The sequence below is a fragment of the Coregonus lavaretus genome, assembly GCF_964263955.1.
Source record: "Coregonus lavaretus genome assembly, chromosome: 27".
In the NCBI taxonomy this organism is placed as follows: domain Eukaryota; kingdom Metazoa; phylum Chordata; class Actinopteri; order Salmoniformes; family Salmonidae; genus Coregonus; species Coregonus lavaretus.
Window position 1 is genome coordinate 40,130,667 of NC_140014.1, and position 18,587 is coordinate 40,149,253.

At 47.5% G+C, this 18,587-nt stretch overlaps 1 protein-coding gene across 2 annotated transcripts in view; it reads left to right on the forward strand.

Moving 5' to 3' along the window:
* The window catches only part of LOC311102334 (synaptosomal-associated protein 25-B-like), a gene marked incomplete at both ends in the record, with an annotated part of 31,411 nt that overhangs the window by 11,263 nt on the left and 1,561 nt on the right, over nucleotides 1-18,587 (forward strand). The window contains 2 exons of one of the 2 annotated variants that reach the window (XM_084143642.1): nucleotides 4,484-4,532; nucleotides 14,936-15,053. In XM_084143642.1, coding sequence (XP_083999768.1) covers nucleotides 4,484-4,532; nucleotides 14,936-15,053 — 167 coding nt within the window. Of the gene's footprint in view, nucleotides 1-4,483; nucleotides 4,533-14,935; nucleotides 15,054-15,248; nucleotides 15,367-18,587 lie in introns of both variants that reach the window. The other variant, XM_084143641.1, reaches the window with a different exon arrangement.

Consider the following 18,587-nt stretch of genomic DNA (forward strand, 5'->3'; position numbering starts at 1 on the left):
ATAACACAATACATAATACAATACATTATACAATACATAGCACAATACAAATCAAAATAGAATACATAACACAATATATAACACAATATATAACACAATACAAAATACAATACATACACAATACAATACATAATACAATACATAATACAATACAAAATACAATACGTAACTAAATAAATAATACAATACAAAATACAATACATAATACAATACAAAATACAATACATAATATAATACATAACACAATACAATACATAATACAATACAAAATACATACATAGTAACACATCCCCCATTTGCATTCCTATCTTTCCTGTACATGCTATAACCATGCATAGCTACTACTGCATCATCAAAGGAATTATCTAAGTGTGTTTCAGAGATGGCCATAATATGAATGTTTTCTGATGTTAGTAAGTTGTCAATTTCATTAACCTTGTTTCAGTGTTACAGTGAGGGAAAAAAGTATTTGATCCCCTGCTGATTTTGTAAGTCTGCCCACTGACAAAGAAATGATCAGTATATAATTTGAATGGTAGGTTAATTTGAACAGTGAGAGACAGAATAACAACAAAGAAATCCAGAAAAACGCAATAAAATTATAAAATGTTATAAATTGATTTGCACTTTAATGAGGGAAATAAGTATTTGACCCCCTCTCAATTAGAAAGGTTTCTGGCTCCCAGGTGTCTTTTATACAGGTAACGAGCTGAGATTAGGAGCACACTCTTAAATGGAGTGCTCCTAATCTCAGTTTGTTACGTGTATAAAAGACACCTGTCCACAGAAGCAATCAATCAATCAGATTCCAAACTCTCCACCATGGCCAAGACCAAAGTGGTCTCCAAGGATGTCAGGGACAAGATTGTAGACCTACACAAGGCTGGAATGGGCTACAAGACCATCGCCAAGCAGCTTGGTGAGAAGGGGACAACAGTTGGTGCGATTATTCGCAAATGGAAGAAACACAAAAGAACTGTCAATCTCCCTCGGCCTGGGGCTCCATGCAAGATCTCACCTTGTGGAGTTGCAATGATCATGAGAACGGTGAGGAATCAGCCCAGAACTACACGGGAGGATCTTGTCAATGATCTCAAGGCAGCTAGGACCATAGTCACCAAGAAAACAATTGGTAACACACAACGCCATGAAGGACTGAAATCCTGCAACGCCCGCAAGGTCCCCCTGCTCAAGAAAGCACATATACAGGCCCGTCTGAAGTTTGCCAATCAACATCTGAATGATTCAGAGGAGAACTGGGTGAAAGTGTTGTGGTAAGATGAGACCAAAAAGGAGCTCTTTGGCATCAACTCAACTCGCCGTGTTTGGAGGAGGAGGAATGCTGCCTATGACCCCAAGAACACCATCCCCACCGTCAAACATGGAGGTGGAAACATTATGCTTTGGGGGTGTTTTTCTGCTAAGGGGACAGGACAACTTCACCGCATCAACGGGACGATGGACAGGGCCATGTACCGTCAACTCTTGGGTGAGAACCTCCTTCCATCAGCCAGGGCATTGAAAATTGATCGTGGATGGGTATTCCAGCATGACAATGACCCAAAACACACGGCCAAGGCAACAAAGGAGTGTTTCAAGAAGAAGCACATTAAGGTCCTGGAGTGGCCTAGCCAGTCTCCAGACCTTAATCCCATAGAAAATCTGTGGAGGGAGCTGAAGGTTGGAGTTGCCAAACGTCAGCCTCGAAACCTTAATGACTTGGAGAAGATCTGCAAAGAGGAGTGGGACAAAATCCCTCCTGAGATGTGTGCAAACCTGGTGGCCAACTACAAGAAACCTCTGACCTCTGTGATTGCCAACAAGGGTTTTGCCACCAAGTACTAAGTCATGTTTTGCAGAGGGGGTCAAATACTTATTTCCCTCATTAAAATGCAAATCAATTTCTAACATTTTAGACATGTGTTTTTCTGGATTTTTGTTGTTGTTATTCTGTCTCTCACTGTTCAAATAAACCTACCATTAAAATGATAGACTGATCATTTCTTTGTCAGTGGGCAAACGTACAAAATCAGCAGGGGATCAAATACTTTTTTCCCTCGATGTATGTTAATAAGAGCTATTTTTAGTCCTTTTCTGGTTTGCTTGTTTGTTGTTTGTTCTATTCTGAGAGGCTGATCCGAGGTAGACATGTCCGATATGTTTACATTTGAGCCAATGTTACTGAGTTGGCTGCCCACAGTGGGTTTCTTCCTAAGGCAGACAGTTTCAGTGCAAACAGTGGAATTCAATTTTATAGGCATATGATTATTGCTAACAACACCCTCAGAGCTAACAGTTAAAGGAACATAGATTAGGTTAGTGTCAGATCTATAAACATCATATCCATTCATCAGAGTCTGGCACAGACTTTTTAAACCATATCTCAGTAATTATCAAAATGTCCGCGTTGGTTTGAGAAGCAGAATTACAATAAGATCCATTTTCGAAATGAAATTTCTGACATTTACATGAGTTACTCTCTACTTCAGCACTAGTACCACACACTGCGTCACCACGGAACACCTCATGAATAAACTGTACATTGACTCTATCTATAACACATGTCCCATACGTGATCCTCCCAAACGACCCCCTATTCTCTTTAGCAGGGCTCATCAACTAGATTCAGCCGAGGGCCGATTTTGTCTTGAGCGGATGGTCAGGGGGCCGGGAACATAATTACAAATAATTTGTAGACTGCAAATTGACCGCAAGAAGCCCAAACGGATATAATATTTGACTAAAACATAATCATTTCAAACCTTGCTTACATTTGTATACGATCAGATATACACTGCGTGCGCAAAACATTAAGAACACCTTCATAAGTTTGAGTTGCAGAACAGCCTCAATTCGTTGGGGGCATGGACTCTACAAGGTGTTGAAAGCATTCCACAGGGATGCTGGCCCATGTTGACTCCAGTGCATCTCACAGTTGTGTTAAGTTGGCTGGATGTCCCTTGTGGTGAAGGACAATTTGTGATACACACGGGAAACTGTTGAGCATGAAAAACCCAGCAGCGTTGCAGTTCTTGACACAAATCGGTGCCATGATATTTTGCATTCAAGCCTCAGTTTTGGATTGATTCATTTTTTTTCGACAGTGTGTGCGGCCTCCATCTCTTCCAATATTCTTATTTTTACTCCTACGCACCTGGAACAGACACTATTCAGTAGTAACAACCTTAAAAGAGCGCAGACTGCCTCTTATCACCCCTCTGAATGGCACACATAAACAATCCATGTCTCAATTGTCTCAAGGCTTAAAAATCCTTCTTTAACCGGTCTCCTGCCCTTGATCTACACTGATTGAAGTGGATTTAACAAGCGACATCAATAAGAGATCATAGCTTTCAGCTGGATTCACCTGGTCAGTCTGTCATGGAAAGAGCAGGTGTTCTAAATGTTTGTACACTCACTGTATATCTCTATTATGCGTGGGAATACTTTGTAACAGATTTCCAAAAGTAAAATCAATTGGAGCTGATTTGCTGGTGGTTTTACCGTATGTCCAACAATACAAAATATAAAATAAACACTTAGGGGGCCAATAAAATGACCTGCGGGCTGCCAGTTGGGGAACCCTGCCCTAAATAGTGCACTATATAGGGAATAGGGTGCCATTTGGGAACGATCCACGATGTCATGTTTGGATCAATACGTGTTGAGGAAGTGATCTTATTTACTGTCAGTATTCCGTCATTTCTCTACTGCTGTGTTCTGTTCACACTGAGCTGCTTGATCTCACTGCTGACCTCTCTTCTCTTCTTCTCTTCTTCTCTTCTTCTCTTCTCCTCTTCTCCTCCCACTCTTTTCTTCCCTGTCTCTCCGACCCGGGGTGTGTTCTTCCCTGTCTCTCCGACCCGGGGTGTGTTCTTCCCTGTCTCTCCGACCCGGGGTGTGTTCTTCCCTGTCTCTCCGACCCGGGGTGTGTTCTTCCCTGTCTCTCCGACCCGGGGTGTGTTCTTCCCTGTCTCTCCGACCCGGGGTGTGTTCTTCCCTGTCTCTCCGACCCGGGGTGTGTTCTTCCCTGTCTCTCCGACCCGGGGTGTGTTCTTCCCTGTCTCTCCGACCCGGGGGTGTGTTCTTCCCTGTCTCTCCGACCCGGGGTGTGTTCTTCCCTGTCTCTCCGACCCGGGGTGTGTTCTTCCCTGTCTCTCCGACCCGGGGGTGTGTTCTTCCCTGTCTCTCCGACCCGGGGTCCCTGTCTCTCCGACCCGGGGTGTGTTCTTCCCTGTCTCTCCGACCCGGGTGTGTTCTTCCCTGTCTCTCCGACCCGGGGTGTGTTCTTCCCTGTCTCTCCGACCCGGGGTCCCTGTCTCTCCGACCCGGGGGTGTGTTCTTCCCTGTCTCTCCGACCCGGGGTCCCTGTCTCTCCGACCCGGGGTGTGTTCTTCCCTGTCTCTCCGACCCGGGTGTGTTCTTCCCTGTCTCTCCGACCCGGGGTGTGTTCTTCCCTGTCTCTCCGACCCGGGGTGTGTAGAGTAAAGATGCCGGTATCAGGACTCTGGTTATGCTGGATGAGCAGGGAGGTAAGTTCCTACAGAGACACAATAGTACACTCCAATATTGGACAACTGTACATGACTATTTATACTAAATATAATGTACTATACTGTACTGTACTGTACTGTACTGTACTGAACTCTAATTGCATTGTGCTAGTATACTATGTGCAGTTAGAAAGTTAAAAGCACCAGAGTTTTTAATCTCAGTTATTTCTGTAATATATAATGTCTTGCTTTTTATCTTTATCTTATAAGAGGTAAAGTACGATTTCTCAGTAACAATGAGCTGTAGTATTGAGGTTAACTGCTTGTTGACTCAATAGCGGATCTGAAAAAAAAAAGCACGGCTACAAGAAACATGTGGCCTTGCGGTTCAGAGGTGAAGTTGTTAGTTGATAGCACATCCTCTTTACTGAGAGGACACACTGATCAGTTATACTGGTTAGTGACAAAACATCTCATTCACTTCCACTCAAACAGGACACCTTAATAGAATCCCTGGGTTAAGGCTTTGGTTAAGGAAATGGAACCTTGTGGAAGTGGATCAGACGGATAAGGTTCGTTAGGCAGGAGAAGCAGCTTGATAGTACTGGTTGGTTAGGCAGGAGAAGCAGCTTGATAGTACTGGTTGGTTAGGCAGGAGAAGCAGCTTGATATTACTGGTTGGTTAGGCAGGAGAAGCAGCTTGATATTACTGGTTGGTTAGGCAGGAGAAGCAGCTTGATATTACTGGTTGGTTAGGCAGGAGAAGCAGCTTGATATTACTGGTTGGTTAGGCAGGAGAAGCAGCTTGATATTACTGGTTGGTTAGGCAGGAGAAGCAGCTTGATATTACTGGTTGGTTAGGCAGGAGAAGCAGCTTGATAGTACTGGTTGGTTAGGCAGGAGAAGCAGCTTGATAGTACTGGTTGGTTAGGCAGGAGAAGCAGCTTGATATTACTGGTTGGTTAGGCAGGAGAAGCAGCTTGATATTACTGGTTGGTTAGGCAGGAGAAGCAGCTTGATAGTACTGGTTGGTTAGGCAGGAGAAGCAGCTTGATAGTACTGGTTGGTTAGGCAGGAGAAGCAGCTTGATATTACTGGTTGGTTAGGCAGGAGAAGCAGCTTGATATTACTGGTTGGTTAGGCAGGAGAAGCAGCTTGATATTACTGGTTGGTTAGGCAGGAGAAGCAGCTTGATATTACTGGTTGGTTAGGCAGGAGAAGCAGCTTGATAGTACTGGTTGGTTAGGCAGGAGAAGCAGCTTGATATTACTGGTTGGTTAGGCAGGAGAAGCAGCTTGATATTACTGGTTGGTTAGGCAGGAGAAGCAGCTTGATATTACTGGTTGGTTAGGCAGGAGAAGCAGCTTGATATTACTGGTTGGTTAGGCAGGAGAAGCAGCTTGATATTACTGGTTGGTTAGGCAGGAGAAGCAGCTTGACAGTACTGGCTCCTAGTGGCCGGTGATTTTAATGCAGGAGAACTGAAATCCGTCTTACCTCATTTCTACCAGCATGTCACCTGTGCATCTAGAGGTGAAAAAAACTCTAGACCACCTTTACTCCACACAGAGACACATACAAAGCTCTCCCTCACCCTCCATGTGGCATATCTGACCATAACTATATCCTCCTGATTACTGCTTACAAGCAAAAAAACAAAATCAGGAAGTACCAGTGACGTGCTCAATACGGAAGTGGTCCGATGAAGCAGATGCTGAGCTACAGGACTGTTTCGCTAGCACAGAATGGAACATGTTTCGGGATTCATCTGATGGTATTGAGCAGTTTACCAAATCAGTCACAAGCTTCATTAATAAGTGCATCAACAACATCATAACCACAGTCACCGTACGTACATATCCCAACCAGAAGCCATGGATTACAGGCAACACCTGCACTGAGCTAAAGGCTAGAGCTGCCGCTTTCAAGGAGTGGGATACTAATCGACGAACCATCAAACACGTAAATTGTCAATATAGAACTAAGATCGAATCCTACTACACCGACTATGATGCTCGTCGGATGTGGCAGTGCTTGCAAAAAATCACGGATTACAAAGGGAAACCCATGCCTTCTATGCTCGCTTCGAGGCTAGCAACACTGAACCATGCTCTCCGTAGTTGATGTGAGTAAGACCTTTAAACAGGTTAACGTTCAGACGGATTACCAGGACGCTTACTTAGAGCTGACCAGCTGGAAGGTGTCTTCACTGACATTTTCAAACTTCTCCCTGACCCAGTCTATAATACCTACAAGCAAACGACCATAGTCCCTGTGCCCAAGAAATCCAAGGTAGCCTGTTTAAATGACTTTGAAAGGGTGGTCATGGCTCATATCAACACCATCATCCCAGACACCCTGGGCCCACTCCAATTTCCATACCGCCCCAACAGATCCACAGATGACGCAATCTCTATTGCACTCCACACTGCCCTTTCCCACCTGGACAAAAGGAACACCTACGTGAGAAAGCTTTTCATTGACTACAGCTCAGCGTTCAACACCATCATGCCCTCCAAGCTCATCACTAAGTTAAGGACCCTGGGACTAAACACCTCCCTCTGCAACTGGATTCTGGACTTCCTGACGGGCTGACCCCAGGTGGTAAGGGTAGGCAACAACACATCTGCCATGCTGACCCTCAACACGGGGGCTCCTCAGGGGTGCGTGCTCAGTCCCCTCCTGTACTCCCTGTTCACCCATGACTGCACGACTCCAACACCATCATTCATTTTGCAGACGACACGACAATGGTAGGCCTGATCACCGCCGATGATGAGACAGCCTTTAGGGAGGAGGTCAGAGACCTGGCAGTGTGACAACAACCTCTCCCTCAACGTCAGCAAGACAAAGGAGCTGATCGTGGACCACAGGAAATGGAGATGCCGAGCACGCCCCCATTCACATCGACTGGGCTGTAGTGGAGCGGGTCGAACGCACAGTTCCTCTATGTCCACATCGCTAAGGACCTATCATGGTCCAAACACACCAACACAGTCGTGAAGAGGGCACGACAACACCTCTTTGCATTGACCCCCTTTTTATTTGCACCAGCTTTATGCACATTTACTGGACTCTACACACACACTCACACACACACACACACACACACACTTAGACTAAATACGACTACATACGCTCACACACACAAAACACATACACACATGCATATTGACGCCACACACACACACGCACACTCACACACACACACGTAGACACACTTTCACACTTTTTCACACTTCACATACGCTGCTGCTACTCTGTTTATTATCTATCCTGATTGCCTAGTCACTTTTACCCCTACCTACACTACCGTTCAAAAGTTTGGGGTCACTTAGAAATGTCCTTGTTTTCGAAAGAAAAGCAATTTTTTGGTCCATTAAAATAACATCAAATTGATCAGAAATACAGTGTAGACATTGTTAATGTTGTAAATGGCTATTGTAGCTGGAAACGGCTGATTTTTAATGGAATATCTACATAGGTGAACAGAGCCCCATTATGAGCAACCATCAGTCCTGTGTTCCAATAGCACGTTGTGTTTGCTAATCCAAGTTTATCATTTTAAAAGGCTAATTAGAAAACCCTTTTGCAATTATGTTAGCACAGCTGAAAACTGTTGTGCTGATTAAAGAAGCAATAAAACTGGCCTTCTTGAGACTAGTTGAGTATCTGGAGCATCAGCAATTGTGGGTTCAATTACAGGCTCAAAATGGCCAGAAACAAATAACTTTCTTGTGAAACTCGTCAGTCTATTCTTGTTCTGAGAAATGAACACTATTCTATGCGAGAAATTGCCAAGAAACTGAAGATCTCGTACAATGCTGTGTACTACTCCCTTCACAGAACAGCGCAAACTGGCTCTAACCAGAATAGAAAGAGGAGTGGGAGGCCCCGGTGCACAACTGAGCAAGAGGACAAATACATTAGAGTGTCTAGTTTGAGAAACAGATGCCTCACAGGTACTCAACTGGCAGCTTCATTAAATAGTACCCGCAAAACACCAGTCTCAACGTCAACAGTAAAGAGGCAACTCCGGGATGCTGACCTTCTAGGCAGAGTTGCAAAGAAAAAGCCATATCTCAGACTGGCCATCTTAATTTTTTCTTTTTATTGGCCAGTCTGAGATATGGCTTTTTCTTTGAGAGAGCGAGAGAGAGAGAGAGAGAGAGAGAGAGAGAGAGAGAGAGAGAGATAGAGAGAGAGAGAGAGAGAGAGAGAGATGAAGAGGGAGAGAGAGAGAGACAGAGAGAGACATAGAGAGAGAGACAGAGAGAGAGAGTGAAAGAGAGAGAGAGGGAGAGAGAGAGAGGGAGAGAGAGAGAGAGGGGGGGGGGGCGAGAGAGAGAGAGAGAGGGCGAGCAAGTGATAAACAGACAGAGTAGAGAGACAGGTTGAGAGTGAAGGAGGAGTGTAGATGAACTGAAGTGTTGTGAAGCAGTGGATTAGGTGAAAAGCATTATGGGGGGTGCAATCAGAATACAGTGTAGACATTGTTAATGTTGTAAATGGCTATTGTAGCTGGAAACGGCTGATTTTTAATGGAATATCTACATAGGTGAACAGAGCCCCATTATGAGCAACCATCAGTCCTGTGTTCCAATAGCATGTTGTGTTTGCTAATCCAAGTTTATCATTTTAAAAGGCTAATTGAATATTAGAAGACCCTTTTGCAATTATGTTAGCACAGCTGAAAACTGTTGTGCTGATTAAAGAAGCAATAAAACTGTCAGTGTTGTTGTATTGGTGTGGTGGGGAATCAGGCGCAGAAGCAGAGGTACAGTCCAACAAGACTTTACTATGAACAATAATCCAAAAAGCGGCTGAAAGCCAAACAGACGCGCACAGGCGTCCACAAACTATCGCACGAAACACAGTGCGCAAAACTCTCCTAACAGCGGAGGAACTACTGAATAAATGGCGTACTGGCAAACAAGGCAAAGGTACGCAAGACACTTGACCAAACAATTACACACAACACTATACAAACAACAAGGAAACTAAATAGGGTGCTTAATGAGACCTAACACTAGACAGGTGTGGCTAACAGACAAAACTAATCAAACAGGAAACAAAGAACATAGAACGGTGGCAGCTAGAATTCCGGAGACGACGCACGCCGAAACCTGCCCGCACAAGGGAGAGAAGCAGCCTCGGCCGAAACCGTGACAGTACCCCCCCCTTGACGCGCGGCTCCAGACGCGCGCCGACTCCGGCCTTGGGGACGACCCGGAGGCCGCGGCGCAGGGCGCGTCGGATACTCCCGATGGAATTCCGTCAGGAGCGACGGGTCCAAAATGTCTCTCCTCGGCACCCAGCACCGCTCCTCCGGACCGTACCCCTCCCACTCCACTAGATACTGAAGACCCCCCCTCCGACGTCTAGAATCCAAGATGGATTTCACGGAGTACGCCGGTGCCCCCTCGATGTCCAACGGGGGCGGAGGAGTCTCCAAGATCTCATTTTCTTGGAGTGGGCCCGCTACCACCGGCCTGAGAAGGGACACATGGAACGAGGGGTTAATACACTTATATTCCACTGGTAACTGTAATCTATAACATACCTCGTTCAACCTTCTCAGGACTTTAAATGGCCCTACAAACCGCCGACCCAGTTTCCGACAGGGCAGGCGGAGGGGCAGGTTTCTGGTAGAGAGCCAGACTCGATCACCAGGTGCGTACACCGGTGCCTCACTGCGGTGGAGATCAGCGCTCGCCTTCTGACGTCGGAGGGCCCGCTGCAGGTGGACGTGTGCAGCGTTCCAAGTCTCCTCCGAGCGCCGCGCCCACTCATCCACCGCAGGAGCCTCGATCTGGCTCTGCTGCCAGGGGGCCAGAACCGGCTGGTAACCTAACACACATTGAAAGGGAGTTAGGTTAGTGGAGGAATGGCGTAGGGAATTCTGGGCCATCTCGGCCCAGGGAACGTACCTTGACCACTCCTCCGGCCGGTCCCGGCAGTATGTTCTGAGAAACCTGCCCACATCCTGGTTTACACGTTCCACCTGCCCATTACTCTCCGGGTGGTACCCCGAGGTGAGGCTTACCGAGACCCCCAACCGCTCCATAAACGCTCTCCAGACTCTGGAGGTGAATTGGGGACCCCGATCAGCCACAATGTCCTCGGGTACCCCGTAGTGCCGGAACACATGGGTAAACAGTGCCTCGGCAGTTTGCAGGGCCGTAGGAAGACCCGGCATGGGGAGCAAACGACAGGCCTTAGAGAACCGGTCCACAACGACCAGGATGGTAGTATTCCCTTGAGAGAGAGGAAGGTCAGTTATAAAATCCACCGAGAGGTGGGACCATGGTCGTTGTGGAACGGGCAGGGGCAGTAACTTACCCCTAGGCAGATGTCTAGGCGCCTTACACTGGGCGCACACCGAGCAGGAAGAAACATAAACCCTCACATCCCTGGCCAACGTGGGCCACCAATATTTGGCACTAAGACCGATACCCGGGTGTCCAGAGGAGGGTGACGTGTGAGCCCAATAGATCAATCGATCCCGACACTCGAGCGGAACATACTTCCGACCCTCCGGGCATTGTGGTGGACTAGGGTCGGTGCGTAATGCCCGCTCGAGCTCAGAATCGAGCTCCCACACCACCGGTGCCACTAGACACGACTCCGGCAGTATGGGAGTGGGCTCCACGGACCTCTCCTCCCCGTCATACCGCCGAGACAGCGCATCTGCCTTACCGTTTTGTGACCCAGGGATGTAGGTGATCTTAAACGAGAAACGGGTCAAAAACATACTCCATCTAGCCTGCCGAGGGTTCAGCCTCCTCGCTGCCCGGATGTACTCCAGGTTACGGTGGTCCGTCAAAATGAGGAAAGGGTGTTGAGCCCCCTCAAGCCAGTGCCTCCACACCTTAAGGGCCTGTACCACAGCTAACAGCTCCCTGTCCCCTACGTCATAATTTCGCTCCGCCGGGCTGAGCTTCTTAGAATAGAAGGCACAGGGGCGGAGTTTAGGTGGCGCGCCTGACCGTTGTGAAAGCACGGCGCCAATACCGGCCTCAGACGCGTCCACCTCTACTTGAAATGGTAAAGAGGGATCCGGATGAGCCAGCACCGGAGCCGAGGTAAACAGGTCCTTCAGTCTCCCAAACGCCCTGTCCGCCTCGACCGACCACTGCAGACGCACCGGACCCCCCTTCAAGAGAGACGTGATGGGAGCTGCCACTTGTCCAAAACCCCGGATAAACCTCCGGTAGTAATTCGCAAACCCCAAAAACTGCTGCACCTCTTTCACAGTGGTTGGTGTTTGCCAATTACGCACGGCTGACACTCGGTCTACCTCCATCTTCACCCCTGAAGCTGACAACTGATAACCCAAAAAGGAGATCGACTCCTGGAAAAACAGACACTTCTCCGCCTTCACATACAGGTCGTGCTCCACCAGCCTCCGCAACACTCTGCGCACCAGGGCCACATGCTCGACACGGGTAGGCGAGTACATGAGAATGTCATCAATGTACACCACCACTCCCTGCCCCTGCATGTCCCTAAAGATCTCATCTACGAATGATTGGAAAACTGACGGAGCGTTCATCAACCCGTATGGCATGACCAGATACTCGTAATGGCCCGAGGTAGTACTAAAGGCTGTTTTCCATTCATCTCCCTCCCTGATGCGCACCAAGTTGTACGCGCTCCTGAGATCTAACTTCGTGAAGAAACGCGCCCCATGCAACGACTCCGTCATGGTCGCAATCAGCGGGAGTGGATAACTATACTTCACCGTAATCTGATTGAGACCACGGTAATCGATGCACGGGCGCAAACCCCCATCCTTCTTCTTCACAAAAAAGAAACTCGAGGACGCAGGGGAAGTGGAAGGCCGTATGTATCCTTGTCTCAGAGATTCCTCTATGTAAACCTCCATAGCTTTCTTCTCCTCCTGAGACAGAGGATACACATGGCTCCGTGGGAGCGCAGCTCCTGCCTGGAGGTCTATCGCACAATCCCCCTGCCTATGGGGTGGCAACCGCGTCGCCCTCGCCTTACTAAACGCAATAGCAAAATCCCCATACTCAGGTGGAACGTGCAATGCGGGCACCTGGTTTGGACTCTCCACCGAGGTAGCCCCTACGGAAACGCCCAAACATCTACCCACACACTGAGCAGACCACTCCATCAGAGCCCTCTCCTGCCACGAAATAACTGGGTTATGGGTACTCAACCAGGGCATGCCCAGCACCACCGGATACGCAGGAGAGTCAATCAGGAACAGCTGAATCATTTCCTGATGATCCCCCCGCGCACACATCCTAAGTGGCGCCGTGACCTCCCTGATCAAGCCCGTACCCAACGGACGACTATCTAGGGCGTGAACGGGAAAAGGAACATCAACAGGAATAAGGGGAATCCCTAACCTTAAACAAAACTTTCTATCAATAAAATTCCCAGCCGCGCCCGAATCTACCAGCGCCTTATGCTGGGAATGAGGTGCTACCTGTGGGAAACTGACAGGTATACAAAAATGGGCAACAGTGAGCTCTGGGTGAGTGGGGCGCCTACTCACCTGGAGGGAATCCCCAGTGCGGGACCTGTCGTCATCTCCCTGAGGAGGCCATCCCCAGCACCTAGCCGCGGTGTGTCCTCCCCGACCACAGTTGGTGCAGCGGATGGACCCCCTCGCCTGCCGATTCCTCCTATCTCTAGCGCCAGCGCCCCCGAGCTCCATAGGACACGGCTCGGATGCGCTGGAGGGTGGAATGGACGGACCCCCCTCAGGACGTCCGCGGGTGGCCAATAGGTTATCTAACCTGATAGACATGTCGACCAGCTGGTCGAAAGAGAGACTGGTGTCCCTACAGGCCAGCTCCCGAGAGAGAGAGAGAGAGAGAGAGAGAGAGAGAGATGAAGAGGGAGAGAGAGAGAGACAGAGAGAGACATAGAGAGAGAGAGAGAGAGAGAGAGAGAGAGAGAGAGAGAGAGAGAGAGAGAATGAGAGAGAGAGAATGAGAGAGAGAGAGAGAGAGACTGAAAGAACAGAAGCAAAATAGATGTCTAGTTCCCTGTCTCATCTCGTGGCTGTGTCCATTCCGTGTCCAGTGACCAGAGACGTGTATCAGTCTCAAACATTGTGAGTTGTTTCCGCATCGCCATAACCCAGGGATTAAAAAAAAAAAGTCCAAACATCAACAAGCAAGCAAGCCACCCCAGCCATGAATACCCTTACCCTGCCTTGCCTATGCTACAGACCACTCCCTTCTCCCCTGGACCCACTCCAGGTAGATGTTGACCCGAACCACAATGCTAATCCAACTCACCATTTAGGGAATTAACCAATAACTGACCCTGTATCAGTGGTTAGGGTAAGCTCTTGGGGGGTGGTCATAACCCAACTTACATATTATTCAAACATTCTGATTGCACCCCCCATAATGCTTTTCACCTAATCCACTGCTTCACAACACTTCAGTTCATCTACACTCCTCCTTCACTCTCATCCTGTCTCTCTACTCTGTCTGTTTATCACTTGCTCGCCCTCTCTCTCTCTCTCTACTCTCTCTCTCACTCTCTCACTCTCTCACTCTCTCACTCTCTCTCTCTCTCTCTCTCTCTCTCTCTCTCTCTCTCTCTCTCTCTCTCTCTCTCTCTCTCTCTCTCTCTCTCTCTCTCTCTCTCTCCCGCTCTCTCTCCAATTTGTAGCCTGTGACATTTCCGATTTAGGTATGATAGTGAACTACTTTTTCAAAGTAACTTTATTTAAGTAAACTATAAGTTTCGAAAGGGTAGCTTTAGTGTAGCTTAACTTCTTCCAGTGTGAAGTAATTGGTAGCTTGGTAACTATATTTTCAGAGTAGCTTCCCCAACACTGCCCAGAGGTCAGGGAAGAAGGCTGATGATTGAACGGCTAGTGGTTCAAATCACTGCTGTTAATCAGCTGAATGATTCCATGTGTTAACGAAATAGATGGAAGTTTGGATGGAAGTGCCTGTCTAGTAAATACGTATACAAATACACGTACACTGTCTTTATTGACAAAGAATCAGGTGAGTCTATCAATGTGATAATACAGTATATACCTATGTTAAAAAGCTGAAATAAATCATTCTCTCTACTATTATTCTGACATTTCACATTCTTAAAATAAAGTGGTGATCCTAACTGACCTAAGACAGGGAATTTTGACTAGGATTAAATGTCAGGAATCGTGAAAAACTGAGTTTAAATGTATTTGGCTAAGGTGTATGTAAACTTCCGACTTCAACTGTATATACACAAGCCTTCCACAAGCTTCCCACCATAATGTCACCAGGGACATACTAGGCTCAGTGTGATGACCCCTGCTTCCCTGGTGCATCTTTCCAATTGGTCTTACCTCTTGCATTGCATTCTGGCTGTGTTTGATAGGCTGTAGCTTAGAGCTCAATCATCACAACAGCCAATCCGATTCATTTCACTGCTCTCATTACCTTTGTCCTCACCAGAACAACTGGATCGGTTTGAAGATGGCATGAACAAGGTCAACCAAGACTTGAAGGAGGCCGAGAAAGATATGAAGGGTTTAGGGCAATGCTGTGTCCAATTATGTCCATGTGTTGCCAAGTAGGTAACCGGTGGCGACGGGTCAGGGCTCTAGCCTCTGTGGTGTTGGTAGTGCTGTCCAACGTCTGTCTCTCTTGTCACAGTCAATGTCTCTTTTTGTCTCCTCTCCTTTGTCCTCCTCCTCCTCCTATTTCTTTCTTTCTTTCCACGTGCTCTCGTTCTTTGTGGGGATAAATGACTTGTGTTGATAATCAGAGCAACTGGAGCGGATCGAGGAGGGGATGGACCAGATCAATAAGGACATGAAGGATGCAGAAAAGAATTTGAACAATCTAGGGTCTCTCTGTGGTCTTTGTTCATGTCCCTGTGACAAGTAGGTGCAGCCTGCCTTGCCTGCCTGCCTGCCTGCCTGCCTGCCTGTCTGCCTGTCTGTCTGCCTGACTACCTGCTTGAATGCCTTAACTAGTGTGCATGCTGCTTCCATGTGCACTTTGACCTGGAGAGAGAGAGAGAGAGCGAGAGAGAGAGCGAGAGAGAGAGAGAGAGAGAGAGAGAGAGAGAGAGAGAGAGAGAGAGAGAGAGAGAGAGAGAGAGAGAGAGAGAGAGAGAGAGAGAGAGAGAGAGAGAGCGAGAGCGAGAGAGAGATGCATGCTGGGCTAATCCACTGTAACACTTTCCCCCCATACATACAGCAGCATGTTCCATAATATTCTTACCCGAGGCAGTAGGCATTACATTGACATGAACCTACATTAGCATGACATGATTTACTGCTGTTGTTGGTACATCAGTCCTATGCATGAACATGCTCTCTTGCTCTTGGTTTCACCATATAGTGTTACATGCTGCTTGGTGGACATATAAAAACCTTGGACAGGGAACACAATGAAATAGATAAGGATCATTCCTACCAAAAGAACAGTGATGATCGTTTATATTCGATGAGGTATTGAATCAAACTGCTTAGTGGGAAGCTAATGGTTATATGTGTGTTTTGAGATTTATGCACCTAACTTGAACTTTGCATTGAAAAGATCTCTTCCGACGCTCAAGTTAAGTGTTCAAATCTCGACTCAGAATTCGGCCCTGAGATGATAGTAAGTTGCTGTGTATGGTTCATGTGTGTTGAAACAGGAGGAACTGAAGCATTTCAGGAAGTTGAGTTAATGTTCACAATGTTTCGTGAAATTTGATTGTGCAGCTCACTGGTGTTTAGAAGTCACATACACTACATGGCCAAAAGTATGTGGACACCTGCTCATCGAACATCTCATTCCAAATTCATGGTCATTAATATGGAGTTGGTCCCTCCTTTGCTGCTATAACAGCCTCCACTCTTCTGGGAAGTCTTTCCACTAGATGTTGGAACATTGCTGCAGGGACTTGCTTCCATTCAGCCACAAGAGCAATAGTGAGGTCAGGCACGGATGTTGGGCGATTAGGCCTGGTTTGCAGTCAGCGTTCCAATTCATCCCAAAGGTGTTTGATGGGGTTGAGGTCAGGGCTCTAGGCAGGCCAGTCAAGTTCTTCCACACCGATCTCGATAAACCATTGTTTATATGTTTATTTGATTTTGTATTTCTTTTCTCCCCAATGGTAGTTACAGTCTTGTTCCATTGTTGCAACTCCCGTATGGACTCGGGAGAGGCAAAGGTCGAGAGCCATGCGTCCTCCGAAACACAACCCTGCCAAGCCGAACTGCTCGCTTAACCCGGAAGCCAGCCACACCAATGTGTCGGAGGAAACACGGTACAGCTGGCGACCGAAGTCAGCGCGCATGCGCCCGGCCTGCCACAGGGAGTCGCTAGAGCGCAATGGGACAAGGACATCCCAGCTGGCCAAACCCTCCCCTAACCCGGACGACACTGGGCCAATTGTGCGCCGCCTCATGGGTCTCCCGGTCGCGGCCGGCTGTGACACAGACTGGGATCTAACCAGGATCTGTAGTGAAGCCTCTAGCACTGCGATACAGTGCCTTAGACCGCTGTGCCACTCGGGAGGCGACAAACCATTTCTATATGGACCTCGCTTTGTCCATGGGGGCATTGTCATGCTGAAACGGAAAAGGGCCTTCCCCAAACCTTGCCAAAAAGTTGGAAGCATAGAATCGTCTAGAATGTCATTGTATGCTGTAGCGTTAAGAATTCCCTTCCCTGGAACTAAGGGGCTTAGTCCGAACCATGAAAAACAGCCCCAGACCATTATTCCTCCTCCATCAAACTTTACAGTTGGCACCATGCATTGGGGCAGGTAGCATTCTTCTGGCATCCGCCCAAACCCAGATTCATCCGTCGGACTGCCAGATGGTGAAGCGTGATTCATCACTCCAGAGAACGTGTTTCTACTGCTCCAGAGTCCAATGGCGGTGAGCTTTACACCACTCCAGCCGAAGCTTGGCATTGCGCCTGGTGATCTTAGGCTTGTGTGCGGCTGCTCGGCCATGGAAACCCATTTAATTAAGCTCCCGACGAATATGCTGACGCTGCTTCCAGATGCAGTTTGGAACTCGGTAGTGAGTGTTGCCACCGAAGACAGACGACTTTTACGAGCTACGCGTTTCAGCACTCGGCGGTCTCGTTCGGTGAGGTTGTGTGGCCTACCACTTCGCGGCTGAGCCGTTGTTGCTCCTTGACGTTTCCACTTCACTATAACAGCACTTACAGTTGACCGGGGCAGCTCTAGCAGGGCAGAAATGTAAAGAACTGACTTGTTGGAAAGGTGGCATCCTATGATGGTGCCATGTTGAAAGTCACTGAGCTCTTCAGTAAGGCCTTTTTACTGCAAATGTTTGTCTATGGAGATTGCATGGAGGTTCAATTTTATACACCTGTCAGCAACGGGTGTGCCTGAAATAGCTGAATCCACGAAGTTGAATGGGTGTCCACATACTTTCGTATATATAGTGTACTTCTTCTCAAGACAATTTGCCATCACAGGAATAATTTTATTTCAAAGCTATTGTTTTATGCACATTTAACTGCTGTAGTGAGCGACAATCATAAACGTCTATAAAGTCCAAGTGATTTTAAACCGAACTTGACTTACCGCCACAACAGTGCAAGTCAGGTGTGTGTGTGTGTGTGTGTGTGTGTGTGTGTGTGTGTGTGTTGTGTGTGTGTGTGTGTGTGTGTGTGTGTGTGTGTGTGTGTGTGTGTGTGTGTGTGTGTGTGTGTGTGTGTGTGTGTGTGTGTGTGTGCATTTTTGTGTGTGTACATTACGTACACGTGTTTGCACGTATTTGCGTGTGTGTGTGTGTGTGTGTGTGTGTGTGTGTGTGTGTGTGTGTGTGTGTGTGCGTGTGTGTGCGTGTGTATGTGTGTGTGTGTGTGCGTGCGTGCGTGCGTGTGTGTGTGTGTGTATGGTTATGGAGTGTGATGGGATAGTCCCTAAGGAGCCAATGCAAAGCCAAACTATGGCCTCAGAGTCATGTTCTGAGGCAAAGCCTTTTCTGTGTCCATGGCATTATGTCCATATCATTATGTCCATAACATAATGTCCATAGCATTATGTTCATTAGTGTTGTCTATGTATTTTCCTCTACTTACAGTTGCGGGCACCAAAAAGCTTTATTTTTATAACCCTGTACAAGTTTTT